The sequence below is a fragment of the Miniopterus natalensis genome, chromosome 9 (genome assembly GCF_054644295.1).
Source record: "Miniopterus natalensis isolate mMinNat1 chromosome 9, mMinNat1.hap1, whole genome shotgun sequence".
Classification (NCBI taxonomy): domain Eukaryota; kingdom Metazoa; phylum Chordata; class Mammalia; order Chiroptera; family Miniopteridae; genus Miniopterus; species Miniopterus natalensis.
The window spans coordinates 71,657,773-71,685,319 of NC_142089.1; the positions used below are offsets into that span (position 1 = coordinate 71,657,773).

The 27,547-nt window shown below is 38.1% G+C and overlaps 1 protein-coding gene across 1 annotated transcript; it reads left to right on the top strand.

Moving 5' to 3' along the window:
• Positions 1-1,440: 1,440 nt before the first annotated feature.
• LOC107537506 (orofacial cleft 1 candidate gene 1 protein) lies at positions 1,441-26,216 on the top strand. Its single transcript, XM_087820726.1, has 7 exons — positions 1,441-1,701; positions 4,606-4,678; positions 4,974-5,150; positions 20,154-20,240; positions 22,628-22,699; positions 25,407-25,573; positions 26,211-26,216. Exons 1-7 carry the CDS (start codon positions 1,441-1,443, stop codon positions 26,214-26,216), a joined length of 843 nt encoding a protein of 280 aa, XP_087676852.1.
• The last annotated feature ends 1,331 nt before the right edge of the window (positions 26,217-27,547 follow it).

The window sequence follows — 27,547 nt, forward strand, 5'->3', positions numbered from 1 at the left end:
TGCACTTGTGGAGAATTTATTCTGTGATTCACATGAGGGTGAGTTAAATAAGTGTATATCTATGTATGATATTGAAGTCATCCACTTGACATTTTATTTTCAATTCAGTTAATCAATTTTTCAAAGGCAGTATAAGCAGAGAACTTTAGTTTACTTTCAGGCACTTGACACTATTTCCAAAACTAGTCATGTTTCTGAAACATGTCCAAAATTTTGTATAAATTTATTGGCCAATTTTACAAATTAAAGGTCTCTATAGGTATTTTACACTTCAACAAATTGGAATTAATTTAGCATTTACATTTTGCTTTCTCATCTGTGGTGACTCGGGCTTAATATTAATTCAATTCTTACATGGCGTTTAAAAATTTCTTTCAAGAATGAGCATTTTTAACTACATTTTCTAGAAATTTTACTCTTTAACTCTAAGGACTCTAAAACATGAGCATAGGGAGGTCCCTATGAAATCATTTACAAAACAAGACAACACTGTAATACCCTATGAAGCCCCTCAACAAAGCTGCATTGAGCCCTACCCAGCCTTGCTCTCATCAGCAGTGGAGAGTTTGCTCTCGAGTGATGGAACATGGATGCTCAGAGCAGACAGGTGCACGTTGCAAGCTGTTTCACTTTGGCTGTTAGCCCCTAAATCGACAAAGTAATAGACTCAGAGAACAAAAGGGTTCCAGCTCAAGCTGCACGAATGAGGTCTGAACAGGGACACACCAGCTGGCTAGGAGAAGCCAATGCAGCAAATACTAAATAGTATCTTTATGCCACTTGCCAAGGGAAACGGCTTCAGTAACACCCCTACCTTTTGTTACTGAGATGATGTTCCTCCAACAGTATTTGGCTTTATTGTAAAGGTGACACTGGGGCGGAAGCGGATGGCGACAGAAGCCAGCATACCTGTTCCTGTTTAGCATCATTACACTCCTCCCAGCGATTCAGGCATGATTAGGTTCCTGGAGGTGGACCAGATTGACAGTATTTCTATCCATGGTTTTTTCTGTTGTTGTTTTTTTTTTGGCTGATTCAAGCAAAGCCCCCAGAGCAGTGAAACAACAAAAACAATCACCACTACCCCTTCCGCGCCAGTGCACTGAATCTGCTGAGCTAGTCTGCAGAAGAAACAGTTGTTCACACCACAAACACCTACATTTGCTTCATGGAAGAGACAGGCCATGGCAGTGTGTGTAGGAGCCAAAGGCATGCGTTTCTGCAAGGGGATCCTAACTCGGTCATTCCAAAGGTGCTTCTCTTTGTGACTTCCCGGTGCGCACTGGAACTGCTGCCTGGAGGAAGCAACTTTAGCTAGAACCGAGGCTGCCCACAAGGCCCGAGTGTGCGATCTCCCCATGCACGCAGGCCACGGAGACAACCCCTGGTTTACTCCCAGGCAGAGGAAACAGCTAGACACAAATGAGGGCTGACGGTTCCATGCAGCACCGTCGGTTGATCCCAGAGGCGCCCTGGCTCCCCGAGCTGAGCGACGGTCTGCGCGGCGTGCAGAAGGCACCTGCTTGCTGGTCTGTGCCCGCCAGGCCCGAGCAGCGCTGCCCGCGGCCCTGGGCCACGGCTCTGAGTGCAGCCAGGGCTGAACGCTGGGCCTGGGACCGATGCCTCCTGACAACAATCACATTCTTTCAAAAACTTTATAGGTTTCGGTTGTCACAGGTTATAAAGGAATTCGTGGTGGTGGTTTGTATTTGCTACTCTGTCGTAGATTTCAAGTTGAGGGTGTAGGAATGAAAAGACGTGTTGGTTTTTAATGAAAAGGAAAATAATGGAAAACACTGTCGGTTCTTACAAATTTCAGGCAGTTTTCTTCTTTTCACTTTTTAAACCACAAAATATTACTTGTTTTTGTTCACACTATATATTATAGTTACATTTAATAGGATAACCTTACCAAAATAAAAAAAAAAAAAGACCAGATTTGTCACTATTTAAGCACACATATAAAAGAAAAGTGTTACTAGACATCGTTCATTTAGATTAATTTAGATTTAGATTATACTATACCAATTAAGTACCAGTGTGAAGGGAAAAAGCCTGGAGTACATCCATAGTAGTTTTGGTTAAGATTTGCACATATTTTGCTTTGCTTCAAAACTATGTATCAGTGAGAAGGGGGAAGATGCTAAGTACAATATAGGTATTTAATAAGTTAATGTGAATGTATTAAAAGTAATAACATTACCCAAATAGACTACTGTAAGTGGTAATGAATGAAGAAATTGATGTAAAATATGAGCAAAGGATTAGTTTGCATGAGCTAAAGAGAGAACATCCCATGAAGAAACAGAGACTCTAACTTGAGAAGTGGTGGGGGCTGGGGGGCTGGGGGGAGCGATTTACATGCCTAAAGGTGCTCACGTCTAAAGGAGAGAAAAGGGGGAGGAAACTGACAGAAGAGAGAAATCAGGAATCACTTCCAATTTACTCTTGAACACGTGTTAGTAGTAAAGAGGTCACAAAACGCAAACCATCACTTGGAAATCTTCTCAAAGAATTTATCTCCGGTGTATTCAATCAGACTTTGCTTTTCTTTTAAATATGTGAACTTGTGAAAATATCTTGGAGACCTTTTTCACATTAGAGAGCAAGTACAACATTTCATTTGTCGTCCTTAGTAAGAAAATGAGGTCTATTAATAGGCCACATCCATCTATTTAAAAGCTTTTTTAACTCAGTCTGAAAGGAGTGAAGGCCAAAATTACTGAACCATGTAGAGAAAACCAGCATCTGCGGCTACCTCCGATGGAGGCTGTGAAGGAGACTCACACTTCAACCTTTCTGAGTGAATCTACGGATGTGCAGTGCAGTTGTGAACTGTTTTAAAAAGTTTCTGAGTTTTTAATGAATGTAGTTTAATCTTTTTATATGAAAAATTGAGATAACATGCAAATTAGTATAATTTATTTTCTATTTTTATTTAAGCATATGTTTAATGTGTGAGCACATAACTATGCATCTTAGCAAATTTTTAGGATTTATATTAGATTTTGAGACAACCACATAGATGTTATTTGTATCTTTTAAATAGAGCAGTTACACAGAATACATTATCCTACACTAACTATGGATTTAAAATAAAATATCAGAATTCCTTAACTAAAGAAAAAAATGATTTTAAAATGATTGGTCTTTTCTTTAAATAAGAGTTGTTATGCATTTTCTTTAAAAGAAAATTTAAAAATATTAGTTGAAGTGGGGTTTTTGTTGTTGATAATTTTTACCCATATAGGTTTCTGCTCTTCACCTTTTAAGAAAATTTAAAGATCTCTTGAATACATATTTTCTCTTAATTTTGTTTATAGTGGTATGAAATATCTATATATCTATATATCTATATATATAGATATATAGATATTGTACCTATTGTACACTAAATGTTTCCTTTGTGTTTCAAAGAAGAGCTTCTCAGGAAAATAGGCCCTGCACTTTGGTTGGCTACATGGTCTATTTGTTCGTGAATCTCTAACATGCCTTTCTGATGTTATGCTGTTTATGCACCATATAATATTGTGATTTAATTGTTTAATGATACAATAATAATAAAAGAATTTTTTGAAAGAAGTCACGTTGTTGTAAACATTTTAACTCAAAGTGGGAATATTAGAAGCTCCAGGAAATTTATTAAAAGCAATGACATAGGGTTTTAAATGGACAAGGCATTTTGTTATGAACCCAGTCATCAAAAACTCCATGTAATGAGTTGTCTGATAGGCAGCTATCTTTACATATAGCCATGGTTTGCTGATTTCTACATTATTTATCTTTCTTGCTTTCTTTCCTTATTGTTAATCTAAATTTTATAATTCAATCTGAACTTGGGCATTTCTACCACAGATATTTTTTAAATTTAGTCTGACAGTTACCAAGTATTCATTTGGAACTTGTAAGGGTCTGAGAACTCTAATAATATGTCTGGCTATTCATTTTCATTTTTGACCATTTATTACGCATTCCAATATTAATGACTTTTCTCGTCACGTAATGAATTCTGCTTTTCAGTGATGTGGCATCTTATGAAATTTTTGCAAGTCCCGTAAGAGTATGAAACTCTTGGCACTTCACATTATTTTGACTTTTACTGAAATTTAAGAAGATTGGGTCATATTTATCCCTGATTAGTTTTAAATAAATAATAAGTCCACAGTCTGGAACCTTGCAGTTTAAAACAAATATGGATCCAGGCAGAACAAAGGCTAGGCACATACAGGTTTTCTACAAGATAATTCTGTTTTACCCAAATGAAACAGCATTGATGCACGGTCCAAACGAATGCCACTCCTGCAACGCAAGTTTCTCAGGATAAATTTTCCAGCATTCTTAATTTGTTGAGGGCTCTTTGCATTAATTAAAAGTGATAAAAACAAAATATTTTAATGTGATCTTCATTTGGCATTTGTATTAACTTGTATTATTCTGTTTTATTTAATTCTTTCACTTCTGTTGTTCAATTAGTGTTTGACCCTTTTAGGAGAGATGTAAATTAAATGACATTTCAATGCCATCCCATATTTAAATACTGTGTTAGTTGTGGATCATAAATGATGATCTTCATTCTTCAGCTAATTTATTCATTTAACAATTTCCCTCCAGAAGTTTCAGCAGAAGGCTCTGAAGCAAGCTGAGCAGAAGAAATCCAAGTCGGCTGAATTTCTGATGGGTGAGCCTTGCTTGATGAGTTATTGCTCATAATTTGTGTAAGGATTAATTAACTAATTACAGACAAATGGCTGTGGGCGAAATTTTGCTCTTGCTTGTCAGGGTGCAATTTGTAATTATTTTAATCATTTATTCTTTTTTTTAAGAGTTAATTTTAACCTAATTCTGTTTTGGTGACATTTGAGGATGGTACACTGGAGTCCTTGCACACAGGAATTACTGGAAGGAATTTTCTGCTTGTCACTGGAATATATTTTGCTATAGTGTGATCTCCTGACCCCCTTGTTTTGCTCTAGTTAAAGAAGATAGAGAAGCTATGGAAGGCGCTGGAAACCCAGCTTTTAACATGAGCAGCCCCGATCTCTCAGCATATCAGACTTCAGAAAGGAAAGTTATTAGACATGACGTGCCGGATCGCACCCTTGCAGCTCACCAACAAAAATGCAGGCTGCCGGCCTCTGCTGAACCAAAAGGTGTGGCTTCAGTCTTGATAATCTTCATGCTCTGTAAGTCTGTGTGACACTGGGTGACAGTCGCTATGCTCCTGATCTAAGCTGGGCACCCTGGAGCCAGCGTCAGGCGTTCCGTTCCAACCGTCTCACAGGCCTCCTGGGAGGCTCTGGCTGTGAGGTGGCAGGACACAGTGGAGCCTGCTCTGCCATTGTACGCAGGCCCATCACCTCACTCGGGAAGGCTGCTGAGCGGTGGGCCCACCCTTAGCTCAGGCTGCTGGGATGGAATGGGTTCAACCTTAGGATGCATCAGCCTGGTGCAGATAGGAGATTAAATGCTGCCACTATGTTTGTAAATGACGCTGCCACCTCTCTTTGGGCCTCAGGCCTTGGTGCTTCTTTCCTTTAGAGGAGAGCACAGTTTCTCTATATGGTTTAGAAACCTGCCCCAAGAGCTTAAAAATAAATGCAGAAAGTCTATTTTAGTATTTAGAATTTCTCTGCAGAAATTCACCTTAAGTAATAGTTCCCTTGATTTTCTGTCATAGGACTGTCTCCAATATTAATATATAAAGGATTCTACCTAAGTAAGGGGATTAGGTACGGGCTTGGCATCAGGTGGATACAAGATAGCTGGCTCCTCCTACTTAGAAGAGGTAGACTGCTCTTCTTTGAAGCTTTGACCTATCTGCTGCCAACAAGGAAAGATTATTCTGTACCTACGAAGAAAGAAGTCATTAAAACTTGCTGCCTTTGCTCTTATCTCTGTCACTGAACAAGACAAAAGACCTCAGAATTTAATGACCAGATAGCTTTTTGAAAGGGAACTGTCTGAAGTAATGAGGCATGCTCTGCCACAGATGTGTTCTCTGCTGGTCCCACTTAGCAGCCTCGTCCTGATTTCCACCTGCACCGGCCGGGCAGTGCAGATCGCACCAAGTTATCATGGTGCACAGAGCATTTGTCTCGGAATTTTGATTCCTAAGGCTCAGGGGAAATTCCACCAGCCTCTAGATTTCTGCATTCTACGTTGCATCACGCATGTTCAAATCAATGGATTTTGCTTGGCTTACTCTCCTTGCCTGTGCCTGTGTGTTTTTCTGTAAGTCTGTATAAAGGAGCAGGATGTAGAGCTGTCAGTAATAATAATAACAGCTGCGTTGTTGAATGCTTATTACCTATTAGTCACTATGCTAAACATTGTATGTGCATGGTCTTCTTTAATTTCATATTTCCTTAGAGCGCCGTATTAGGATAATATCCAGCTAGTGCAATAACGGCCACAATAAGAGAAGCTGAGCCACGCTCCAGCACCTCCCTATTCTGTTGCTCTATAATCCCTAAGCCGTAGATCTCATCCGCATGGTCCCAGGTAACTTGATATCAGCTCAGTGTTCCAGCACCGAGAGGGGAGACGGCATGCAGGTAGTTATATACATCGTTTCTGCTTCTGTCTGTCTTGTTGGCCACGTCCAGCTGCAGGAGAGGTAAGGAATGTCATTACCTGGGACATTTTTCAGGCTGAAATTGGGGGAGTTCTAGAAGGAAAGGATGTATATTGGAGTCAACTAGCAGAATCTACACCAGGTATATTTTATCATTTCCCTCATTTTATAGATGAGGGAATCAAGGTTGTAACTCGACTAAAGTAAGACAGGAATTAAATGGTAGGATAAGGGACTTAAGCCAAGACTTGTTTGTCTCTGGCCTATGCATCTCACTCCTCTGCCACATAGTTTCTCTCTCTTTTATGGAAGGTGCTACTAGCTATAGGGACAAAGAACTGTGAATGAATATCAGGATGACATCTAGGGAGTTTGCCGACACATGCAGAAGGGAGAGTCTAGAGCTGGGTTAGACATTCAAGATCAGCAACCTCCTAGGCTGGCAAAGAAAATGCTGCCAAGGCTGGCTGATGCTCAGGAAGGTGAATGGAGATGCAGGGCCCTGTGGCATTCCTCTGGCTTCTTGTTCAACTCTGGATTCTGAAGATAAACTTCTGGTGTCATCAGCCCAAGGGCATTTTTTAGATCTTTGATTCCTTCGTTGAGCAATTAGTCTTTCTTACTGAGCTAAGGTATTGCAGTGTTAGATCCCAAGGAGAGAGATGTGACCCTTAGCCCAAATGACAAATGGAACAGACCTGTTTTACAAATACATTCAATAGAGGTGTTAGATTTCTTCAGTTGGAATTCATACTTTCTGTGGACGACTAGGAAGCTTTTGTGAAACCTTGAATGTTAAGTTTTTAATGAATATTCATAGGTAGAGTACTGCTCGATGGCTTAGACACCCAATTAAATGAGTCATGAGAATAATTACAGTTTGGGTAGATCAGGTGTTGGTGACAGAGAGTAGGATGAGGTCTATGAAGAGGTTGACATCTGTCATAAGTGTTAGGGTGGATGTAAATATCATAAGTGAGCACTCTACGGTAGAAACATAATGTGAGCCACATATGTGGCTTTAGATTTTCTAATATCCCACATTAATAAAATTAAAAAATTAAGTGATTTTAATAATACATTATGTTTAAACCAATATGCAAAAATACTATTTCACCTTATAGTCAATGTAAAAATTTAGAGATATTTTACTCTTTTGTATGAAGTCTTTGAAATCTGTGTGTATTTTACACTGACAACAAATCTTGATGTGAGCTAGCCTCATTTAAAGTGCTCCACAGGCATATGTGGCTGGTGGCTATGATATTGTGCCATGTAGTTATAGATAATCAGATGTGGAAGTCTAGACGTTCAAGTTTACATAGGAGAGTTTGAAGAACTCTTAGAGAACTGTAACTTCCCAGCCCACAAAATGCTGCTTAACCAATATTGATGTACAATATAATACTTACAACACTGTTTCAACTATACTTGTCATTTCTCACATAGTATCTCTGATATAAAAAGTCTGGACACAAAATCTATTCCTAATGGTAGGTTGATTGAGTTCTTTGATGCTCCAGGAATTAACAACTTCTCAATGATTCTGAAGAAGGCCTACTTCAAATGCCAGCTTCCTTGATGCTGGTTTGTATATATGTCTTTATAAGGTGAGTATAATTGCTTAGGTAAACCTACATGTATTTATTATTTTTACATGCCCCTAAAATTAGAAAATGTGTTTCTGTGTTAGTGTTTCTTAACCCTGGCTGTGTATCAGAATGATCTGGAGCCAGGACAGGAAGCCTTTAGGAATCAGAACTTCTGCGAGTGACTCTTCCACAGGCATATATTCCAGATTTTCCACAAGGCATTTTGATGGACAGCTGGGGTTGAGAGCTACTACTATGGACTTAGTTCCCATATATGAAAGGTGAGAGTGGGCATGGAAAGTACTAATTGTCACGAGTGATAATTATTTGGCTCAGTTCTGGAAAATGGGGAGAAAATGTTATAATTCAAAAGTAGAGCAGCATGGAAGGAACAAAAAATAAACTTTAGATAAAAAGTCCAGTAATGATTTATCATCCCAACAAAACCAGCTAGACACTGACATAGATAAGGGCTATGCCATGTCTTTTCTGGAACATGGTCAACATTTATATATACATATATATTCATGAATCTCTACCCAAACCCACCTTGCTTACCTGCCTTTGGGAAAGCCTCCAAAAAAACATTCAATTGCAAATGAGATGTACAGTTTTATGGTCTGTAAACAAGGAATTTTGTTTGAAGTATGTGAATTTAGGAAGTGCGAGATATTATAAAACACAGTGCAAAAGAACATTTATATTTTCAGCCAATGTGATTACTTAGGTAAAATAGAGTAACTGCACATTTTCATCTCAGTATTTTACAATGAGCACAAATTACCATTCTATAAGTAAATATCAATTAACTTCTACTTTTTAGATGTGTGTGTTTTTAAAAAGGCATTAGTAAGTAATGGTAGACTTCCAATACTACCCTATTTATCCAATACTACTCTATTTCAAAGAAATGTACCATTATTGGATAAAAAGCTATTTAAATTATGAGGACAATATCTGGGAGAGGGATTTTCTAAAAACAAACTTTGGATAAAAATGACTTCAAACTTATGATGGATTGAATCCCTTAGTATAGAAGAAAAGTAATTAAAATAAGTACACATCAATCCTTAGGTGTAGGCAAAATAAACAACTACTGAGTGCTATGATTTCAAGATCTCTCGGAAGGACCTCCAAATCCTACCTGAGCCCTCCAATGGTAAAGCATTTTTAGAAGCTCATTTGTCTGAAAATTCTCAAGGGAAAAACGACAGTGTGCTGCAGAACTGACATTATAAGTTGATGTCACCTGCCAATATGATTACTCAGGTAAAATAGAAATCCTACACATTTTATTTTTACAAGGTGTGCATGGGGAAAAAACACACACAACGAAGCTCTCGGTCGTTCCTGCTCCTCGCGCCTCCGCCCAGCCTGCTCTGCTTCTGCTCTCTCCTTCTAATGAAAGCCTGCTAGGCTCTGCTCACACTCTTCTTTCCATTCCTGCTGACCTTTAATTTGTAGGCCAACAATTAGCAAAAACATACAACCCTATTTGGTAGATTTCCAGAGGAGCTGACATATATGTGACTTGGGGGGCCACATTTTCTTTGTTCCATTGTGCCTCAAACTCGTGTTTGGTGTGTGTAGGCTGTTTTCCTGGTGCCAGCTCATTACCAGCCAGGCCCTGGCCTGCGGATGCTTCGCTTTAGGAGAAAGGGAAATACAGAATTCTAGTCCTTGAAAAGGGGGAGCAGCGAGAACCCAGAACTGCTTAGAATTTCAAAAGAGAGAGGAGTTGGCCTGGGTTCCAAACCTAACAAGGGCTTGAGGGCTGGGTGAGTCAAAAGGGCATAGTCAATAATCTGAAAATATAACATGGGGGTGCTAAAAGGATTGTATGTCTGAATTCTAAATGGCAGCGAAATGAAATGTGGGATGGGTGTGAGAAGGAGCTATGGAAAGGCTTTAGATAAGAAGAAATAAGAAATAATTATAGGCATGGATAGCAGAACAGCTAAACTGATGGTGAGTGATTTCGTTGCACTTGGAAAGCTTCCTTTTATTTTTCTATCCAATTTTCACTGACGTTAATTTCAAGTGTTCTTTCCTCCGTTGCTTCACTTGCTCAGAGTTCTAGAGGACAGCGTTTGACTGGCCGTGTTTGGTCACCAGCCTGCGTTGTGGCTTTATCACAGGTAGGAAAAGAGGGTTCTGCCAGCCCTTCCTGACTTTTGTAGTTGGAGAGAGGAACCTGCGGTTACTGGACAACCAAGACAATACACACTGGGGACTAGAAACTGTGACATTACTCAGGAGGGGAAATGGATACAAGACAGCAAAATTAATCAACCAAACAACAATCTGATAAATGGCCCTTCACAGTTCCTATGTCTTGGATTGTTTAGTGGTCATATTCTATTGTTAATAGTATCAGTGCAACTCAAAATTGGAAGTGGTATGTGCATGACTAATTAGACATAAAATAATTTATATAATGTTTTGCTTAGGAGTTCTATATATAACACTAAATATGCTTTCTGTATTTCTCATTTCTTCCTTTTCATTTACCAAAAAGCATACTGATTGAGCATCTTTTATTTGCTAAGCACTATGTTGATAGGGGAGCTACAAAAATGGGTACAGCAAACATGGAAACTCTCTATGTTCATAAAGCATATGATATTAGCAAAGTCACACTGAGGGCAACTCTTGAAGTTATAGTTGACTAATCTAGATTAATATGGTATGATAAAAAAAGCAATATTTTCTCATATAAGATTTTTACATCTATTTCATAAATGATGTTTAAAGTAATACAAACAGATCTTAGTGAAAAACTGAGATAGAAATTTAGGTTTTCTGATATGTCAATGATGTGGTCAATATCTTAGCAGTTGAATAGAAATTGCTTTTTTTTTTTTAAAAAAAATCTGTTTTTCAAAAAAATATTGGATGAAATTTAAAAAATACTTTTTGGCCATCAGAATAAGAAATTACACTCTCTCAATGAAATTCCATATTAAATTCAAACTTCACTAAGCTCTCTTTAGCTGCCATTTGACTGGTTCATTTGTTGCATTTCTATTTTAAGAAAGACAAAGATGACTCCTGGGAAAGAACTGTTCTAGGGAAAGAGACAATCAGTCACACAAAATTGATCTTGTTCAATATCTTAGGGCTAGAGAGGAAATGTAGCTTTGATTATAGTACAGTGTTTGCCAATCGTCTCCCACGGGTAACCCTCAGACATTTATTTCTGGATTTATTCCAGAATGACTTTAATAAACATTGAAATCTCTGTCAGTTGTTGGGGACCTCGGTAGCTCTACCTGCTAACGTGTGCAACGTGGAGGTATACCATGTGAGTAGACACATGCCCCTTCACTTGGCATTGCCAATGGAGCATGGGATGGATAGAAGCATAAGTTCAAGGTTTGATCAGACCAAAGAAGATGGTGAGAGAACATGGCATGGCCTATAATGGCTCCCAACAGGAATCAGGATTGAAAATGTTGGTGTCAGTTGAGGTGACCACAGCAGTAGCTCTGTAATCAATAGGATATGTTTTCCCAGTAACTCTGTGCAATGGAGGTGCTACCAGTGATTTCATGATGGGTATGGAGACATTTGTGGTTTGAGAAGTACCTTTGTGAGCATAGAATATTTGACAATAGGCAGCAAAGCAGAAGGCTGAGCATTAGAGAAAGAAGATGGCAAATGTTCAAGGAACCTGAGAGGAATTAATTTGAGTGTATGTGATTTAAGGCCTTCTAACCTTCTAGAACAAGGGTGGGGAATGTCCAGCCCACTGCGGCCAACAAAATCACTTGGTCTGGCCTTGCCAAGGCAACTGCAAGCGGGACTTGAAATTCAATATATCTAGGAGCCTTTTTCATAGCTAATTTTTAAGTTGATAATAATTTTGTATAGCCTGAGAATGATGTTATAAATATCCAAATGGCACTTGGCAGAAAAAAGTTTCCTTATCCCTGTTCTAGAAGAAATGAGGGGTAGTTTGAATGAGGGTATGAGATCCACAATAGCTGTACTTGAGCTAGAGAAATCCTGGATTAGGGTTACAATTTTGACCCTAATTTTACCTTCATATTGGTGCGGCCATTAGATATACTCATGTACAAAAAATTATAATAAGAGTAACATATAAGCATGCATGTTAAGTGCATAATTAAAGTTGTTTGAGAAAATGTTTCATGAGAACTGTTTTTTCCGTGAGGAGCATCACTAGATTATTTTAGCCGTGACGTCATGTAAAACTGTACATTGTTCTCATTTTCAGCTGTTTTCTCCTTAAGATGGAAGACAGGTGTTATATAAAATTTATAGAACATTAAAAATATTTTTTTTTTGCCCTGGGATATTTCAACTATCATTAAGAAAAAGAAAATATATAGGAAAAACTTTTCCTTTAGGTTTTTTGAACTGACCTGGAATTGTGTCTTTAGATACCATTTGATTCCCAAGTGACTTGAATTCCTTTCATTGACTTAGAAGGCTAAAAAGAAACACTCAGAAAAGCATCCTTCCTACTGCAATAAGGGAATATTTTTTGTAGATATCAGATGGATAAAATATTTGTCAGTTTATACAAATCAATTTAAATTTACTTTTGTGTTTTTTTCTTAAAATGTAGCAACACTATTCTAGAACAATGTTTGTCCAGTTGGAGAAAGAGCATTTTAATCAGATGATGAGTTTTGGGAATTTCAACAGAGTAAAAACATTTAATTTATTTTCTCCTCATAAGGAACTACTTGTCTCCAGGTAATCAGACAGATTTGCACAAGAAATTAGTAGAATGCCTATTTAAATGTATTGTCTTTTTCTATTTCTGTTGATGCTATAATTGAAGTCATTGGTAACACTTTACCAACTGTTAAAAACATAGTTACTTTTTTATCTTCTCTTCAAATTGATGTTAGTGAAACCCTGCTGTATGACTTTGTTATAAAATAATAAATATCTTATAAAATCTGTCACATGCAGTTGGTTGGAGAAAGAAGTTTTATAAGAAACCTTATTACACTACTTTATTGATGACAGATAGATCCGTATATTTAAACCACTGGAATATTTGTATACCAGTGAAGTTTATATACCTTTAAAGTAAAAATGTGAGCACAAGAATCAATATGATGGTAAAAAGTATGGTAAAGAATCTTATAATCATAGAAATGCTAGAACTAGAGATCACATTGCTGATATTACAGAAGTACAATGCCTTACCTACATAAATAGCTCCACAGTAGAGGAACTGAGAGAAAAACTTGTTTTCTGATATTTAGTGATGCAATCATTGTCTTAGCAGTTGGACAACTTACTAAATAGTTTACTTACATCCTCTTAAATATTTGGTGAAGTTTTTAAAAAGATTTTTTGCTACCAGAATAAGAAATTACACTGGGTCAATGAAATTCCACAGAGATTTGTGAGATTTTCTTCAAACTTCATTAGATTAATTGACCAAAAACCTTATTAAAAAATTCATGAGAAGTCTTGAACCCTTTGCTTTATGAGCTAAAAAATTTAGTTTTCTACAAATAACCAGAAATTTTAGAGAGAGTATTCTTAATTAAGATTGTTTAAACTAAATCTAATAGTCCATTATATTGGTTGCTTTCATATCGAAGTGGGCTACAGTGTGATGAAAACATTACCATCTGAATGAACCCTTCCATACAATGCATAAACATAAGTCATCTTAGATCCATGAGGAAGACATATTGCTAAATAACTGAAGGCACAATCAGAAAGAATAGAGGGGTGACTGATGTCTGATATCAGGTACTTCTAATTTTGAAAGGCAATATTTGATGCATACATACATTTATTTGTGTGTAGGATAACGGTGCCAGTAATCAAACTAGAAAGAAAGAAAACCTACTTTGGTATTACTTTGGAAGACTTTTAAATATGTGTAAAAAGACCAATATATTTACACTTAACCTTTGAATTACCACCATTGCTTAATTGGAGTAGCCCCCTGTTTAGGAGTCAGGTGCTTTGGAACGCGCTTAGCTCTGAGGGTTTGGAGCAGAGGCGCAGGATGCATCAGTGCCTTGGGGCACCGAGGGATCAGGCCGGCGGCAATTACGCACTCCACAGCACTCCAGTGGCTTCAAGTTAAAGTGCCTAGTAATTTACCGGGAGGGAGGGCCTTCGGGGAAGAAAGAATATAGCTCAATTAATTAGTACTTGTTAGCAAACTTCAACTATTACCCTATTTAGATTTTCAAATCACTGATATCTCAAATACCCACAAGATTTGAAAAGGAAGTAGGAATAAGCCTTTGAGAAAGCTAATTTGTCCAACATGGCACCAGCTCTTGAACACTGTGTCAGCAGCAGATCGATTTTCGCAGGTTACACTTTCTACAGAGAAGAAAAGGGAAATGGTATTAATTTGCTATTTTTAACTGTGGTGTTGCTCATGCCTTTCACTTTGAGTTTCTGGGTAAGATTAATACTCTTGATGCTCATTAATGGGTTTCTATAAGGTCTAATATACATAAATTAATTTTTGAGAGTTATCTGGGGCTTCATTATGGGTGATGGTTTTCTATTTACTCATTATATCTCCTAAGTGGCTGTTGTTGATATTTAAGAAAATTAATGGTTCTTAAATGATCATCTGTTTTTTTTTTCAAGCTATTATTCAAATAATATATTCCTTGTTCTAAAACCTTTTCAGTCAAATCTCCTGTTTTTATGGTATGAAATCATATTGTTGTCAGCTAATAATGACTCAAAAAATAATTATTTTCAATATTTTTATCTCATGTTTCCTCTTATTTTTGTCCTAATTGCTTTGGCTAAAATTTCTAAGAGAATGTTGAATAATATTGATAGTGGACATCCAAGTCATGGTTTGATTTTTGTCATTAGGTTTTGTTTGTTTGTTTGGGTTTTGTTGTTGTTTTTTGTTTGATATTTAGTATAATGAATGTTAGCTTTAAGATAAGTATTTTTTATTATATTAAGAAGTATTCTTGTATCTTTAGTTTAAAAAGAGTTTGTAAATTAACCATATAAAAACAGTATTTTAATGGGTTTAGTACAGTAGAGAACATGAGTTTGACATGGTTCCAACTAACCTCTAGTCTACTTCAGCTCTCTGATTTCCACATATATGTTTCATACATCTACATAAACCGTCTGCCCTGTGGATAGTTAAACCTGAGATCTTTGTATTGGATTTTAAAAGTGAGGAAAATGTGAAGTTTTTCTAAATTTATTTATACATTTCATGGGGCTCAAATATAATTATAGTTATCTAGGCTTCATGCTTTTAAGTCCTAGTTTGTAAACTTTGGGAGCGTGGTGTAATCATAAAATGTTTAGTTAGCTATTTAGTTTCCACGTAGGCTTGTGTTTATTTCACTTGTAGTACATATTAGGAAACATGATGATTGGTGATAAAAAGCTGAGCTGAAGCAGGTGGATTCATAGGAAAAGGAGCCAATAAAAGCCTCCCGAATAACAGATAGATGTATTCAGATTTTCTTTCTCTAGAGCTAATGTAGCTGACTTGAAAGGAAGTGATTGCCTCGTTGAGTCAAGACACTTCTATGATTCACACTAACCTTCCTCTGGTGGCCAATTTCATTCCCACTCTTATAGCCCCCGAGGAGCTGCATGGGTGCACACTGGAGGGTTTCCTGACCAAAGTTCACAGACGCGGTAATTTAAGTAAAAGCCCTGATTACGTTCTGTGCTGTTCTGAGTTAAATGATAGGAAAACTTGATATGTGTGGAAGGGCACAGGCAAGTGCATGTGTTCTCCTCCCCCAGTTCAGAACAAAAATAGCACAAGAAATGCACTAACTGGTGTTGATTCTAAACACTGCACGGCGAATGCTGTGAAGTTGGAAGCAAAGAGTACTGAGAGTATTGACAAGAGCAGTTTACTGATTTATTAGCTTATGTATCACATCCAGTTGTTTCAATGTGGAACCATACTTCAATATATACATATGCAATTGTCAGATTATTCCTCCAAATATAGCAAACAGTAAAATATCAGCCATATTAAAACCTATTGTATGAATATTGCTAAATGCCCTACTTTGAATTTCCCAGTGGATCTTTTAATTTTCCTGTGAGATGATTTTAGACATATCCAAAAGCATATCTGGATGTTAAGGGCATTTTTAGGAATTTATCCTATTAGCAACCTAGCTCTGGTAATATCCACATGATCCTAAAACATCTCACTTTATTAAATCCTGATGCTATCCAATGAAACATGAGCAGAGGAGCTAGGATTAAAATGAAGTTTGTTGATTCCAAATTTTTAACAGGTTTCTTGTGCTTTACCATCTTAAACTCTGCCTACTGTGTTTAGGTTATTGGTTTCTCAGGACAAGATACACCAATAGAAAGGAGAATCATTTTAATATTTAATAGTAGGCTCTTATTTGATTCATAAGCTAATTTATGTTATAGCAAGCAATTGGCAAAATAGTAATAGGTTATAAGTAATAAATTATAACAAGTTATAATTTATTTCTTATGTTATATATTATGTATTTATAATAAGTGTACATTATTTCTTCACTATCTCAATTGTCTTGAGGGCATAGTGATTTAACCCTAAGTGTTGTTCTTATTTTGAAACAAAGGGAGACACAGGGATGTACCCCACCCCTCTCTGGGGTGCCCAATCACCTTATCTGGCTCCGTCTTTTCCCCATGCCACTTAGCATCATATAATAAGCTATAGAATACGCACATGTGTTGCATTTATTGTTACACTCTCAGAATGTAAGCCCTGTGAGGGAAGGGATTTTGGAATGTTTTGTTTTACTAATATATCCACATAATAAGTACTCAATAAATATTGGTTGAGTGAATGAATGGCTGTGAAACATCTTATCACCCTAAAGTGACACTGGCCAGCAACTTGAAAATAATTTGAGCAAAAACATTAGTTAAACTGCATTCTGGGACCAGTGAGGCAGTTTGCCATTTCAATACTTACTTTACTATTTTATAACTGTGGGAGGCTGAGAAAAATTAAGGAACATCTACTGAGAAAACATGCTTCTCCTTTCTTTAGATCTTCGTGTCTTTTCTCTTTTGCTCAAGCATCTTTTGTTAAAAATGTCCTTTCCCCAGTACTTTTGATTTGACTAATTCCTAATAACATTTTAAAACTTATTCCTGGTAGTGATTTTCCCAGGAAGCCTTCTTCAAAGTCCCCAGTAGGGGTTAGATGCTCCTGCCATGTGCTCAAAAAGAGTCCATCCCTTGCCAGGACACTGAGTCGCATCAGGCTTAGGTGCGCAGGTTTCCTGTTCTCACAGTGGGCTGTGCTCTAAAGGCAGGGAGCGGGGACCGGGATGGAGTGGGGAGCAGGGAGCGGGGAGCGGGGAGTGGGGAGCTCTGTTTGTTTTTAAATCCAGACAGAATGTTTGGTGCCTAGAAGGCACTCAGTTATAAAGAAAGGAAAGCGGGTTTTCATGGAAAAGAGAGAGAGAGGGGAAGGGCAATAGAAGGAAGAGAGAAATGAAGGGTGATAACTCGTTGCTCGTTTTAGTCAAGAGGGAACATCTGGACAACGAAAGGATTTGGGTATTACATAGGTTTCCAAAACAGGCTTATTTAGTGAGTGAGTTCAAATGATATTATGAGAGCCCCTGTGTGCCAGGCACAGTTCTCTGCACTGAGGGGCTGTAGTAAACAAAGATAATGTCATTGCGCTGATTTTAGTGGGGAGACAGACACTAAGCAAGTATAATGTTACATAAGTAAAACAGTGCATGGCATAATGTAAGACATTGTATTAAATACATATAAAATGTAAAAATATACTGTAAATAGGCAATGTAATATGGAATTGGGGATGTTCAAGGGAAGCGGAGTTGAGCGTGTCGTGGACTGCTGCTGTGCTCAAGCTCTCTCAGGATCCTTTACTTGTGAAGTGCTATTTGCCCTACCCCAGAATGGGAAGTGCAAAATAAAGCTCTAGGGGTGGCATTTATAACTTACCTGCATGCCTCAGCCCCCACTCAATGTGGAAGAACAATTTGCATTTGTTTCGCAGCCATTCGTAGAGCTTGGGGGGCCCATCTCCCACTTGCGCGTGGAGGCCCAGCAGCCTGGAGGCTCCGGTGTTCAGGCCTCCTTCTCGGACAGCTGGGAGGGGCCCCGATTTCTCAGCCGGCAGCAAGGATGAAAATAATTTGATGAACCGAATAAACTTTTCCCAACTTTTGGTAAAAAATGACTTTTTTTTTCCACTCTCCAAGGTCTTTTTTTTTTTTTTACTTTTTTATTGAATTTATTGGGGGGACATTGTTTGATAAAATTATATCGGTTTCAGGGGTACAATTTTATAATACATCACCTGTATATTGTATTGTGTGTTCACCACCCCACGTCAAGTCTTTCCATCACCATTTTTCCTCTCTGTACCCCCTTCTGCCTCCCCCCGGCCCCCTTTCCCTCTGGTAATCACCATACCATTGTCTGTGTCTATGAGTTTTCTTGGTATATTAGTTACAAATAAGTCATTTCAGTAGGCAAAGAATTTGAGAATTTGAGGATTGGGGGTGTTTCCAAGATATGGGTACCAGTAGTTGACTGAAGCTGCCACGGCAATATAATAAGGAATACGCTAACATTTTTGTTTTAATCTAGGTGAATTATTTTTTCAGCATATGGACAACTGTACTTAGAGTATCACAGTGCTTTGTGGTAGAGGGAAAAATACAAAACAATTACAGCGAGTGAGGCAGAATGGCTGTTCTTGCAGTACATAAGACTTCGATGACATCCTGCCAAGATTCATACCAGCCTAGTAGTTGTTGACAGATAAAGTAACAAAAATGAAACTCATTCATTTTTTTCTTTATTGAGACCTCAAGCAAAAGCAGAGTTTTTAGTTCTTGTACTTACTACATTGATAGAACAGACAGCAAAAATGTACCAGTCCAGAATAGAAATTAAAGCTAGGTTCATATCAAAATTCCATTTAGTCTTGGAGATGAAACTGCTGTTTGGATTATTTTTGATCCTAAAACAAATGGAGCATCACAGTATACCTGGTAAACATTAACCCTTTGCTGTGAGCAATACATTCAAAATTATTGTTTTCAGTCTGTATGGCTTTATTACTTTCACAGTGTTTGAGGCTACTTGACTTATCATCAGAGGAGGTTACACTTTACCAAATGCAAATTACTGGCAGCAGACACATACATCTCAGTCTGCAGAAAGAATAAAAGTAGATTTGGAAAATTGTTACCAGGCCTTTTTCTCTATTCCAAAGTCATGTTCGATGCTGCAGTTTGTTTATTGAGATAAGGGCAAAAGTAAGTGGGAGATGTAAAGTGGGGATTTTTGGTTTGTGCTGTTGAGATTGTTGACGTGTGTTAAATAAAACTCAGGCTAAGTCATTTGCACCTTCCCTTCCTGTCCCTTAAGTTGGCATAACAAAAACACCTGTAACCAGGGCTCTTTGACTTCCTTCCTTCCTTTCTTCCATCCTTCTGTCTCTTTTCCTCTCTTAATCCCTCCCTTCCCTCTCTCTCTCTTTCTTCTCTCTTTTTATTCAATGATCAACATGGAAATTTTGCTACAGTTTCTGGTAATTTAGTCTCTACTCAGTTGACTACAATATTCTGGACACTAAAACACGGTACACTCAGTGAATGATACACAGGTGAGTAAACACAGTCATCAGGGAACTGCTCTAAACAATCATAATCCAACTGTCTATTTCTTGAGTATATTCCAAAAATAATTTTGCTTGAATTTTTTATTATTCTAAAGTTTACATTTGATAATTTTCTCATTAGTTTTTCAACAACAGAAAGATAGCGTGAACCCGTCTCTTGAATTACCTTTTATGACCTTTGGCAAGATGATAATTAAGAAAAAGGGAGGCGTGGAAGTCCTGTAGAAAAATTAAGCTTATAAAGTAGCTAAAATGGCCCTTCTGTGCTGGTGTCGATTTCAAAATTAACATTTTGGTTCATGTGCTTCTAATAATCACTGACCCTTACTTCGTGTACTTTCCACAGGAAATGAACACAGCAGAAATTACTTTGACCCTCTGATGCATGAGGAAATAAACCCAAGGCAGTGTGGGATGGAGGTCAGCAGAGAGGGTGAGCTAGAATTAAGTATGTAATTTTTGTGTCAGAATATTCTTTTCCATTCATGAAAATGAGGTGACAAAGATCACACATGCAGTTCCGTTTAGATTTTGCAGCTTACAATTTAAATGGTAAGTTTTAACCACTAACAACATGATGGGCAGCGAAGGTAACTTTTGATCAAGGACAGAAAGCTGGTCAGATAGAAAAAGCAGGATCTTGCTTTCATTTGAAGATGCCGAAAGCAGTTTGGTGTCTTTATAAGGCCCACGCTGTGCACATGAAGAGCATCGTCGCTTTCAAATGCCATCTCTGCTCTTGAGTTTAACATGAGCACTCCTCAGGAAAAGTCATGCAGCACTTGAGATTTCCATACACAATGACTGTTGAATGTCCTTCATTGAAGGTGTGACACCGCCACCTAAGTTTTGAACCACACAGGTGCCGTGACATAATGGCTTCCTCTTCTATAATCTTGAGTCTAGCTGCGGTCGCAAAATAGCAATTCAACATTGTTCCTTATGTAAACACCGCTGTGCGGATTTGGTAGTTTACCAAGCACTCTAAGGTTTACAAATGTTATGGATGAGATAATGATGGTGACAAATGTTACTTAGAGTCATTTGCAATCCAGAAGACCATATTCCACCATTGAGCACCAGACACTGAATCCGCACTTTTTAATAAAAACTGAGTAACTCCTCACAAACAAAAGGGATCAAGCACAGTGCAGATTATTTTAAAAGACAGTTTTCAATAAACTAAAGCTATTTTTATATCATGCAGAATCCAGATATCATCAAAAGACGTATATCTGCAAGATAAGGCAAGGACTTACTCTCGGGACCAGGTTTTACCAAGAGCTCAAAATCAGGGAGAACAGGAAATTGGAAAATCTCAACTTTTTATTTGCTCAAAACACACCGTAGAAAGAGAGACAATCTCAGTGAATTCTGGAGAGAAGTATTAATTGAATTATCAGTTGGAGTCTGTTTCAGTTTCTTGGAGATCAAAGATATATAGTTGTATGTGGTGGAATGTTTGTGATGGAAGGACTAAACTTGACTTAATCAAGTCAAGAATGGTTCTAACTATAAACAGTAAGTTTCATAAAACAAAATGTTGGTCACCCTCCCAGGAATTATTGCCCAACTCCTGTGGTTAAGCTGGGGCCTCACATTTTAGAGCAGGCAGCTCTCTTTCTATCTGCCCACAATCCAGTTTTAGGTTGACATTTAAAGATGTGTTTTTCTCTCTTTTTTTTCTTTTTCTTTTTTTTAAAAATATGTTTTTATTGATTTCAGAGAGAGGAAGGGAGAGGGAGAGAGAGAGACAGAAACATCAATGATGAGAGTCATTGATCGGCTGCCTCCTGCACGCCCCCTACTGGGGATCGAGCCCGCAACCCGGGCATGTGCCCTGATGGGGAATCAAACCTCGATCTCCTGGATCCTAGGTCGATGCTCAACGGCTGAGCCACGCCAGCTGGGCTCTTTTTCTTTTTGCTGAGTACTCAAGCCTGTGCATTTACCCCATTTAGGGAACTAGGCAGTGCTAATTAGCACAAAATATCTTTCCACAACTATGGCATAGGGTCGAAGGCTGCAGACATAATAGCAGTGCTGCTGGGATGGGCCTCAGGAGACCAGCCTCTGCAAAGATGCAGCACCTGACATTTTGTGTGACAGGATTTGAGGGACACCCCAAGGTCTGCTTGCCCCATCTCTCTTCATTTTGTTTCAGCTTTGTCTAATTCTAAGACAGTGGTGGCCATGCAACTTGCCATCATTTATGTTTGGTTCTAGTGGCAGGAGATGCACCTAGATGACCCTTTAACTCTTCCAGAAACATGTTTTTATGATTATTTATTACATTTTTTTGTAAAGGCATAACCTTGTTGCTTCAAATTCATGAAAGAACTAAGTAGCCCTTGCATTTTCTATTATGTTGCAACAGCATATATAAAGGAACCTGAGAACACCTAAGTTCAGTGTTTTTTACACATAAGTAACAAAAAATATGACATATAGAGTAGCTAATGGAAAACACTCATTTATTTTGATCACATGCTTACATTTTCTATTGTATGATTTGACAAATCATAATGGATTTTTCTGAAATGATGCTTATGTATTAGATGTGGTCCTTTTGATAGAAGAAGTATCCTATTGTAAATACCCTTTGATAAACATTTCAAGCATCATCGTTTCAGTTACCATTGATTTACAGAAGTTTTTTCTTCCAGAGCAAGGCAGCATATTGAATAGAATTTGTATATGTGACCTATAATAAACCTAAAGAGCCATGGTGATTAATAATTTTTTGTAATTACATTGCATGTCTATAAATTAACAGATGAGAAAGTTATCATAAATATGCTCTTTCAGCACCCCTACAAGTTGATAATAGAATTCTCTATGATGATCGATTAATGAGGATGTTTGAAGAGAATGGACGTGGAGGAGTTCAAGGTAAGAGACCAGCTATTTTCAATCTTTTATATTATCATTACTTATAAATTCATTGAGATGGTTTTTGCAAATGCTAATCGGTCTCTTAAATATAGCTATTCATTGATGACCTATGTGTGTTTTTTATGGTTGCAAATATGTAAATATAGCTAAGCTTGGGGAAAAAGTAATTATGGCCCAATTTCCTATAATTGCATAGAATTTAAAACCAAAAAAAGCAAAAAAGATTTAACAGATTTACTTCCTCAGGATTCCTATAATGGTATGGCATATTTGGATTAATGAATTTGAGGTTATATGCCACTCTTTTATAAAGACTTTGTCTTGCCCGGCCAGGAGTGGCTCAGCAGTTGAGCACTGACCTAGGACCCAGGAGATCGAGGTTCGATTCCCGGTCAGGGCACATGCCCGGGTTTGTGGGCTTGATCCCCAGTAGGGGGCGTGCAGGAGGCAGCCGATCAATGACTCATCATTGATGTTTTTTTTTCTCTCTCTCTTTCCCTCTCTTTGAATTCAATAAAAATATATTTAAAAGAAAAAAAAGAGTTTGTCTTAACTTTTAATTTCTTAACCTTCTTTACCATTTCTGTCAAGGAAACATATAATACCTTCTACAATGGAATAGTTATGGAGAATAAATTATTAAATATTACACGAGCAGATATGATAATCACATATATAGAATGAGGATGATTGATGATGAAAATGTTAATACCAGTGAAACATTTATTGAACGCTTACTAGGTGCCTGACACTGTCCTAAGTACTGCTCTAAATGAGGTAAATATTAACTTATTTAACCCTTCTAACACCCCTAAAGTTTAGGTTAAAATTTTCATCCCCACCTACAGAATGGCATCCCTTAAAATTTTTCTTGCTGCCTTTCTTACCCACTCACACCCCTTTACTTTTTTTTCTATCAATTTGTGTACCCAACGTTGTATTTCTTTTTATCTTTATAAACCACACAAACTCATTTTTGAAGCCAGCGTGACCTCTCATCTTGAAGGATTCCAATTCAAATGTTATATTATTCAGGATTCTCCAGAGAAGCAGAATCCAATTGAACCAATAGAAAGAGAGAGATTTATTTTAAGGAATTGGCTCACAAGTCTGAAATACCAGGGAAGACTGACAGGCTGCAGATTAAGGCAGGACCTGAAACTGTAGTCTTGAATCTGAATTCTGCAGGACAGCAGGATGGAAACTCAGTAGAGTGAAGGTTACATCCTTGAGTCCAAAATCCACAGGGCAGGGCAGCAGGTAGAGCACTCGGGCCAGATTCCCTGTGTTACAGTCTTGAGATCGAATGCTGTCTTTATCTGGAAACCTCAGTTTTTACTCTGATTGCATGAACCCCCTCCTTTCCTCCCCCACACACATATTATGAGGAACAATCTATTCTACTCAAAGCCTATTTATTTAAATGTTAATCACATCTAAAAATTACCCTCATGGCAACATCTTGATTGTTGCTCGAACAAATAACTGGATACCATAGCCTGGCCAAGCTGACACATAAAATTAAATATCACAAATGCTTATGTTTAAATCTATCAGGCCTCTACATGTTTAGTCTAACTTTTGAGTCAGCAAATGTACATTTTAATTCATTTTTTGTGCTAGACATTGAGCAATGCACTTTCATACCTATTATGCCCCTTCCATTCTGACAACTCTTTGCACCTTGGATTGCTTGAAACCACCAACTGCACATTTACAGGTAGCACCTAATGGGTCTTCTAAAATCATATATGGGTTTACAAACATCTTACGGAGCTTAAAGGATTGTCAAGCACTTCACCAGCTATTTTATACGTGAGGATATAAGTGAGACCTGGAAAGTTTAAAGACCTATGCAAGGTAGTACAGCATCCCAGTGAACAAAGGAGGAAGCCAGCAGCCCTCTAGATACCACAGCCCCCCGTTTTTCCCAGGACCCACCAGCTTCCCTCCTGAGAAGGAAGCTCTCTCCCATGCGTTAAAAGTGTGAAGGTTCTCATTAAAATTCTAACATTGGAGGCCTGGAAAATTCCACGTTTTTACCTTCTGGGATTTTTTTAGAGACTGGAAGAGAGAGGATTATTTTATGTTTACAGCATGCATCCAGCCAGATGAATAGTTACATTTTGTAGATGATAGTGTTTTCAGATGATAGAGAGGTAAAGTACACATACCATTTACATAAATGCTGGCATTTCTATGCAAATAAACAAGGCTGGACAAATAAAGTGCCTGTGTGTGTGCAGAGCTCACGAACTGTTCTTGGGGATTCTAACTTGGGAAATGAACCCAAGAGCTCTGGCTTCTCCTAACCCTATATCCATCTACCCAGCTGGTTTCAGCGAAACAGCAAGGAGGTGGTAAGATGCTGAAATAAACAGCATGTAATGTTAACGCAGTGTCCGCACTTCAGGATGCATTTGATAAGTGGCGAGAAGGCTTTAATGCATGGTGGCACTTGGCTCACTCTGTGAACATGATGGGTTGGACAAAGGTTTTGGGGTTGTGGTTGTTTTACTCTTAAAACTTGCTCTGGGCTTTAGTGATTTCCCAGCACATTGAAAATAATTTGTTCAATTGTAGATCATGAAAAGCCAAACTTTATTCCATGTAAAAAAAAAGTGCTTAGATTATTGTTTGTTTAGCCCATGTTAATGTGACAAAGAGTGAGTGGAATGACGTGTGATCTTCTTGGGGTAAATAGATGAGAGCATCGAGAAGGGGCCTTTGGGTTCTGAAGAGCCGATGAGTTCCAGGAAGAGTCCTGAGCTCCACAAAGGGGACAGTGAAGCCACCTCTGCCTACAGTGAGGAGTTTAAAAGATATGCTCAGAAAGACATAATTTGGCGTGGAAGTTCTTCATTAAAACAGGTCAGCATTAAAATATATATCAAGAAATGTAATATAATTTTTTTTGGTTATTTTATTTTATTTTTTAAAATTTATTTTATTGTTTAGAGTATTACAGATGTCCCTCATTTTCACCCTTTGCCCTCGACCTGTCTCCCACCCTACCCCACCCCAGGCCTTCATCTGTCTCTTGTCTGTGCCCATGAGCTGTGCATATATGCTCATAAGTTCTTTGGTAAGTAACTTTCTACCCTCCTGTCAGTCTGCTTCATGCTTCTGTGTCTGTAGTCCTGTCTTGGAATACTACGCAGCTGTAAAAAAGAAGGATCTCTTCTCCTTTGGGACAGCATGGATGAACCTGGAGAGTATTATGTCAGAGAAAGACAAAAATCACATGATCTCACTTATATGTGAAATCTAAGGAACAAAATATAATGTTTTTTAAAATAGCAAGTTAAAATGTCAGTCCTACATATTGCTTACTGATTTTACTTACAAACACTCACCTCCTTAGCACACATAATTCATGACTTCCCCGAGTCCTTGCTCTTATTTTTCGTATGCATTTTACTGTGTAGAACTTATACTACTTATCAATATCACTCCTGGCCCTTGAACAATTTAGTTTCCCTTCATCTGGTTCTATTTTGTGTTACAGTACTAACTTCTAGCATATTATGAAGAAGTCATAATGGAACCTGTAGCCAGCATATACTTTTTGGATAACATTCAGAAACTGCTGTTTGCATGGCCCTGTAGTGATAGGTGAACCACCTCATATTTGTGACATCACCATTCAGGGAACTGAACTTGTACATTTTCTCTGCTGTGACTGGAGCCACAGAAGGGAGTTTTAGCCCATGAATTGTGTTGGCTTCAGAAATGCTCTTTCTTTTCTTTCATCTGTCCTTTCTGTCTGTGTGTAAAGGAGCATAATGTGCTGAGACCCCTCACAGAGAGGAACAGTGTTCTTCTGTGTAGCCACCTTACCTACCTCAAATAAAAATAAACGGATCCCATGTTTAGCTCCAGGTGTGTGTGTGTGTCTGTGTACATGTGCATGTGCATATGTGGTTTTATGTGAAAGGTTATCTGGTTCAGGCTACAGAGGAAAAATATCACTTTGTGCAACAGACTGTCCTCAGTGATGTGTTTTATAGTAACAGGTCAGGAGTGGAAGTATTATTTTCTGTTTTAGAAGTGAGGAGAATGGCTTAGTTTAGGGAGGTGTTCTCTAACTTGGACTGTGGACATTTCATAACAGAATTTATTTTCTTCATTTGTGACACTTAGATCTGAATATCCTGAGCACATTAAGTTTACAACTACTTGGAGCTTTCTCAAGTATAGACTTTCCTAACAGGTGCCTTGATGGCTCCTGTCGTGGGTTGAATTGTGTTCACCAAAAGGATACATTCAAGTCCTAACCACTGATACCAGCGACTGTGACTTTATTTGGAAATAGGGTCTTTGCAGGTGTAATTAAGCTAAGTATCTCCAGGTGATATCATCCTGAATATAGGGTGGCCCCTAAATCCAATGACTAGTGTTCTTATAAGAGAAAGGACAAAAAGATATTTAAAACACAGAGACACACTGTGGGGAAGGCCATGTGAAGACAGGCAAAGATCGGAGTGCTCCCTTTACAAGCAAAGGATTGCCAAGGAACCAGAAGCTAAAAGAGAGGCAGGATGATTGTCCCCTAGAGCCTCATGAGGGAATCAACCCTTATCAGACCTCCTGCCCCCAGAACCGTGAGACAATAACTTTCAGTTTCAAGCCACCAAGTGTGTGGGAATTTGTTCTGCAGCAGTAGGCAACCAATACAGCTCAAAGGCAGGGCCTCCCCTAAGCTAGGTTATGCCTCTTCACTGGTGTTTTTACAAGGCTCACATTTCTATCAAGACAAGGCTCTCAAAAGACAGTGAGGTGAGAAAGGGTGCATGGCTCTGCCTTTTAACCGTGATTTTCAGATGTGTTCTGATACATTAACAG

Bases quoted from the DNA above. Each gene is read 5' to 3' on its own strand.
- LOC107537506 (XM_087820726.1), top strand. From the start codon at position 1,441: ATGCAGCACCGTCGGTTGATCCCAGAGGCGCCCTGGCTCCCCGAGCTG. The intron at 1,702-4,605 runs GTTTGTATTTGC...TTAACAATTTCC, and splicing joins TAAAGGAATTCGTGGTGGTG to CTCCAGAAGTTTCAGCAGAA. The intron at 5,151-20,153 runs GTGTGGCTTCAG...TACTTTCCACAG, and splicing joins GGCCTCTGCTGAACCAAAAG to GAAATGAACACAGCAGAAAT.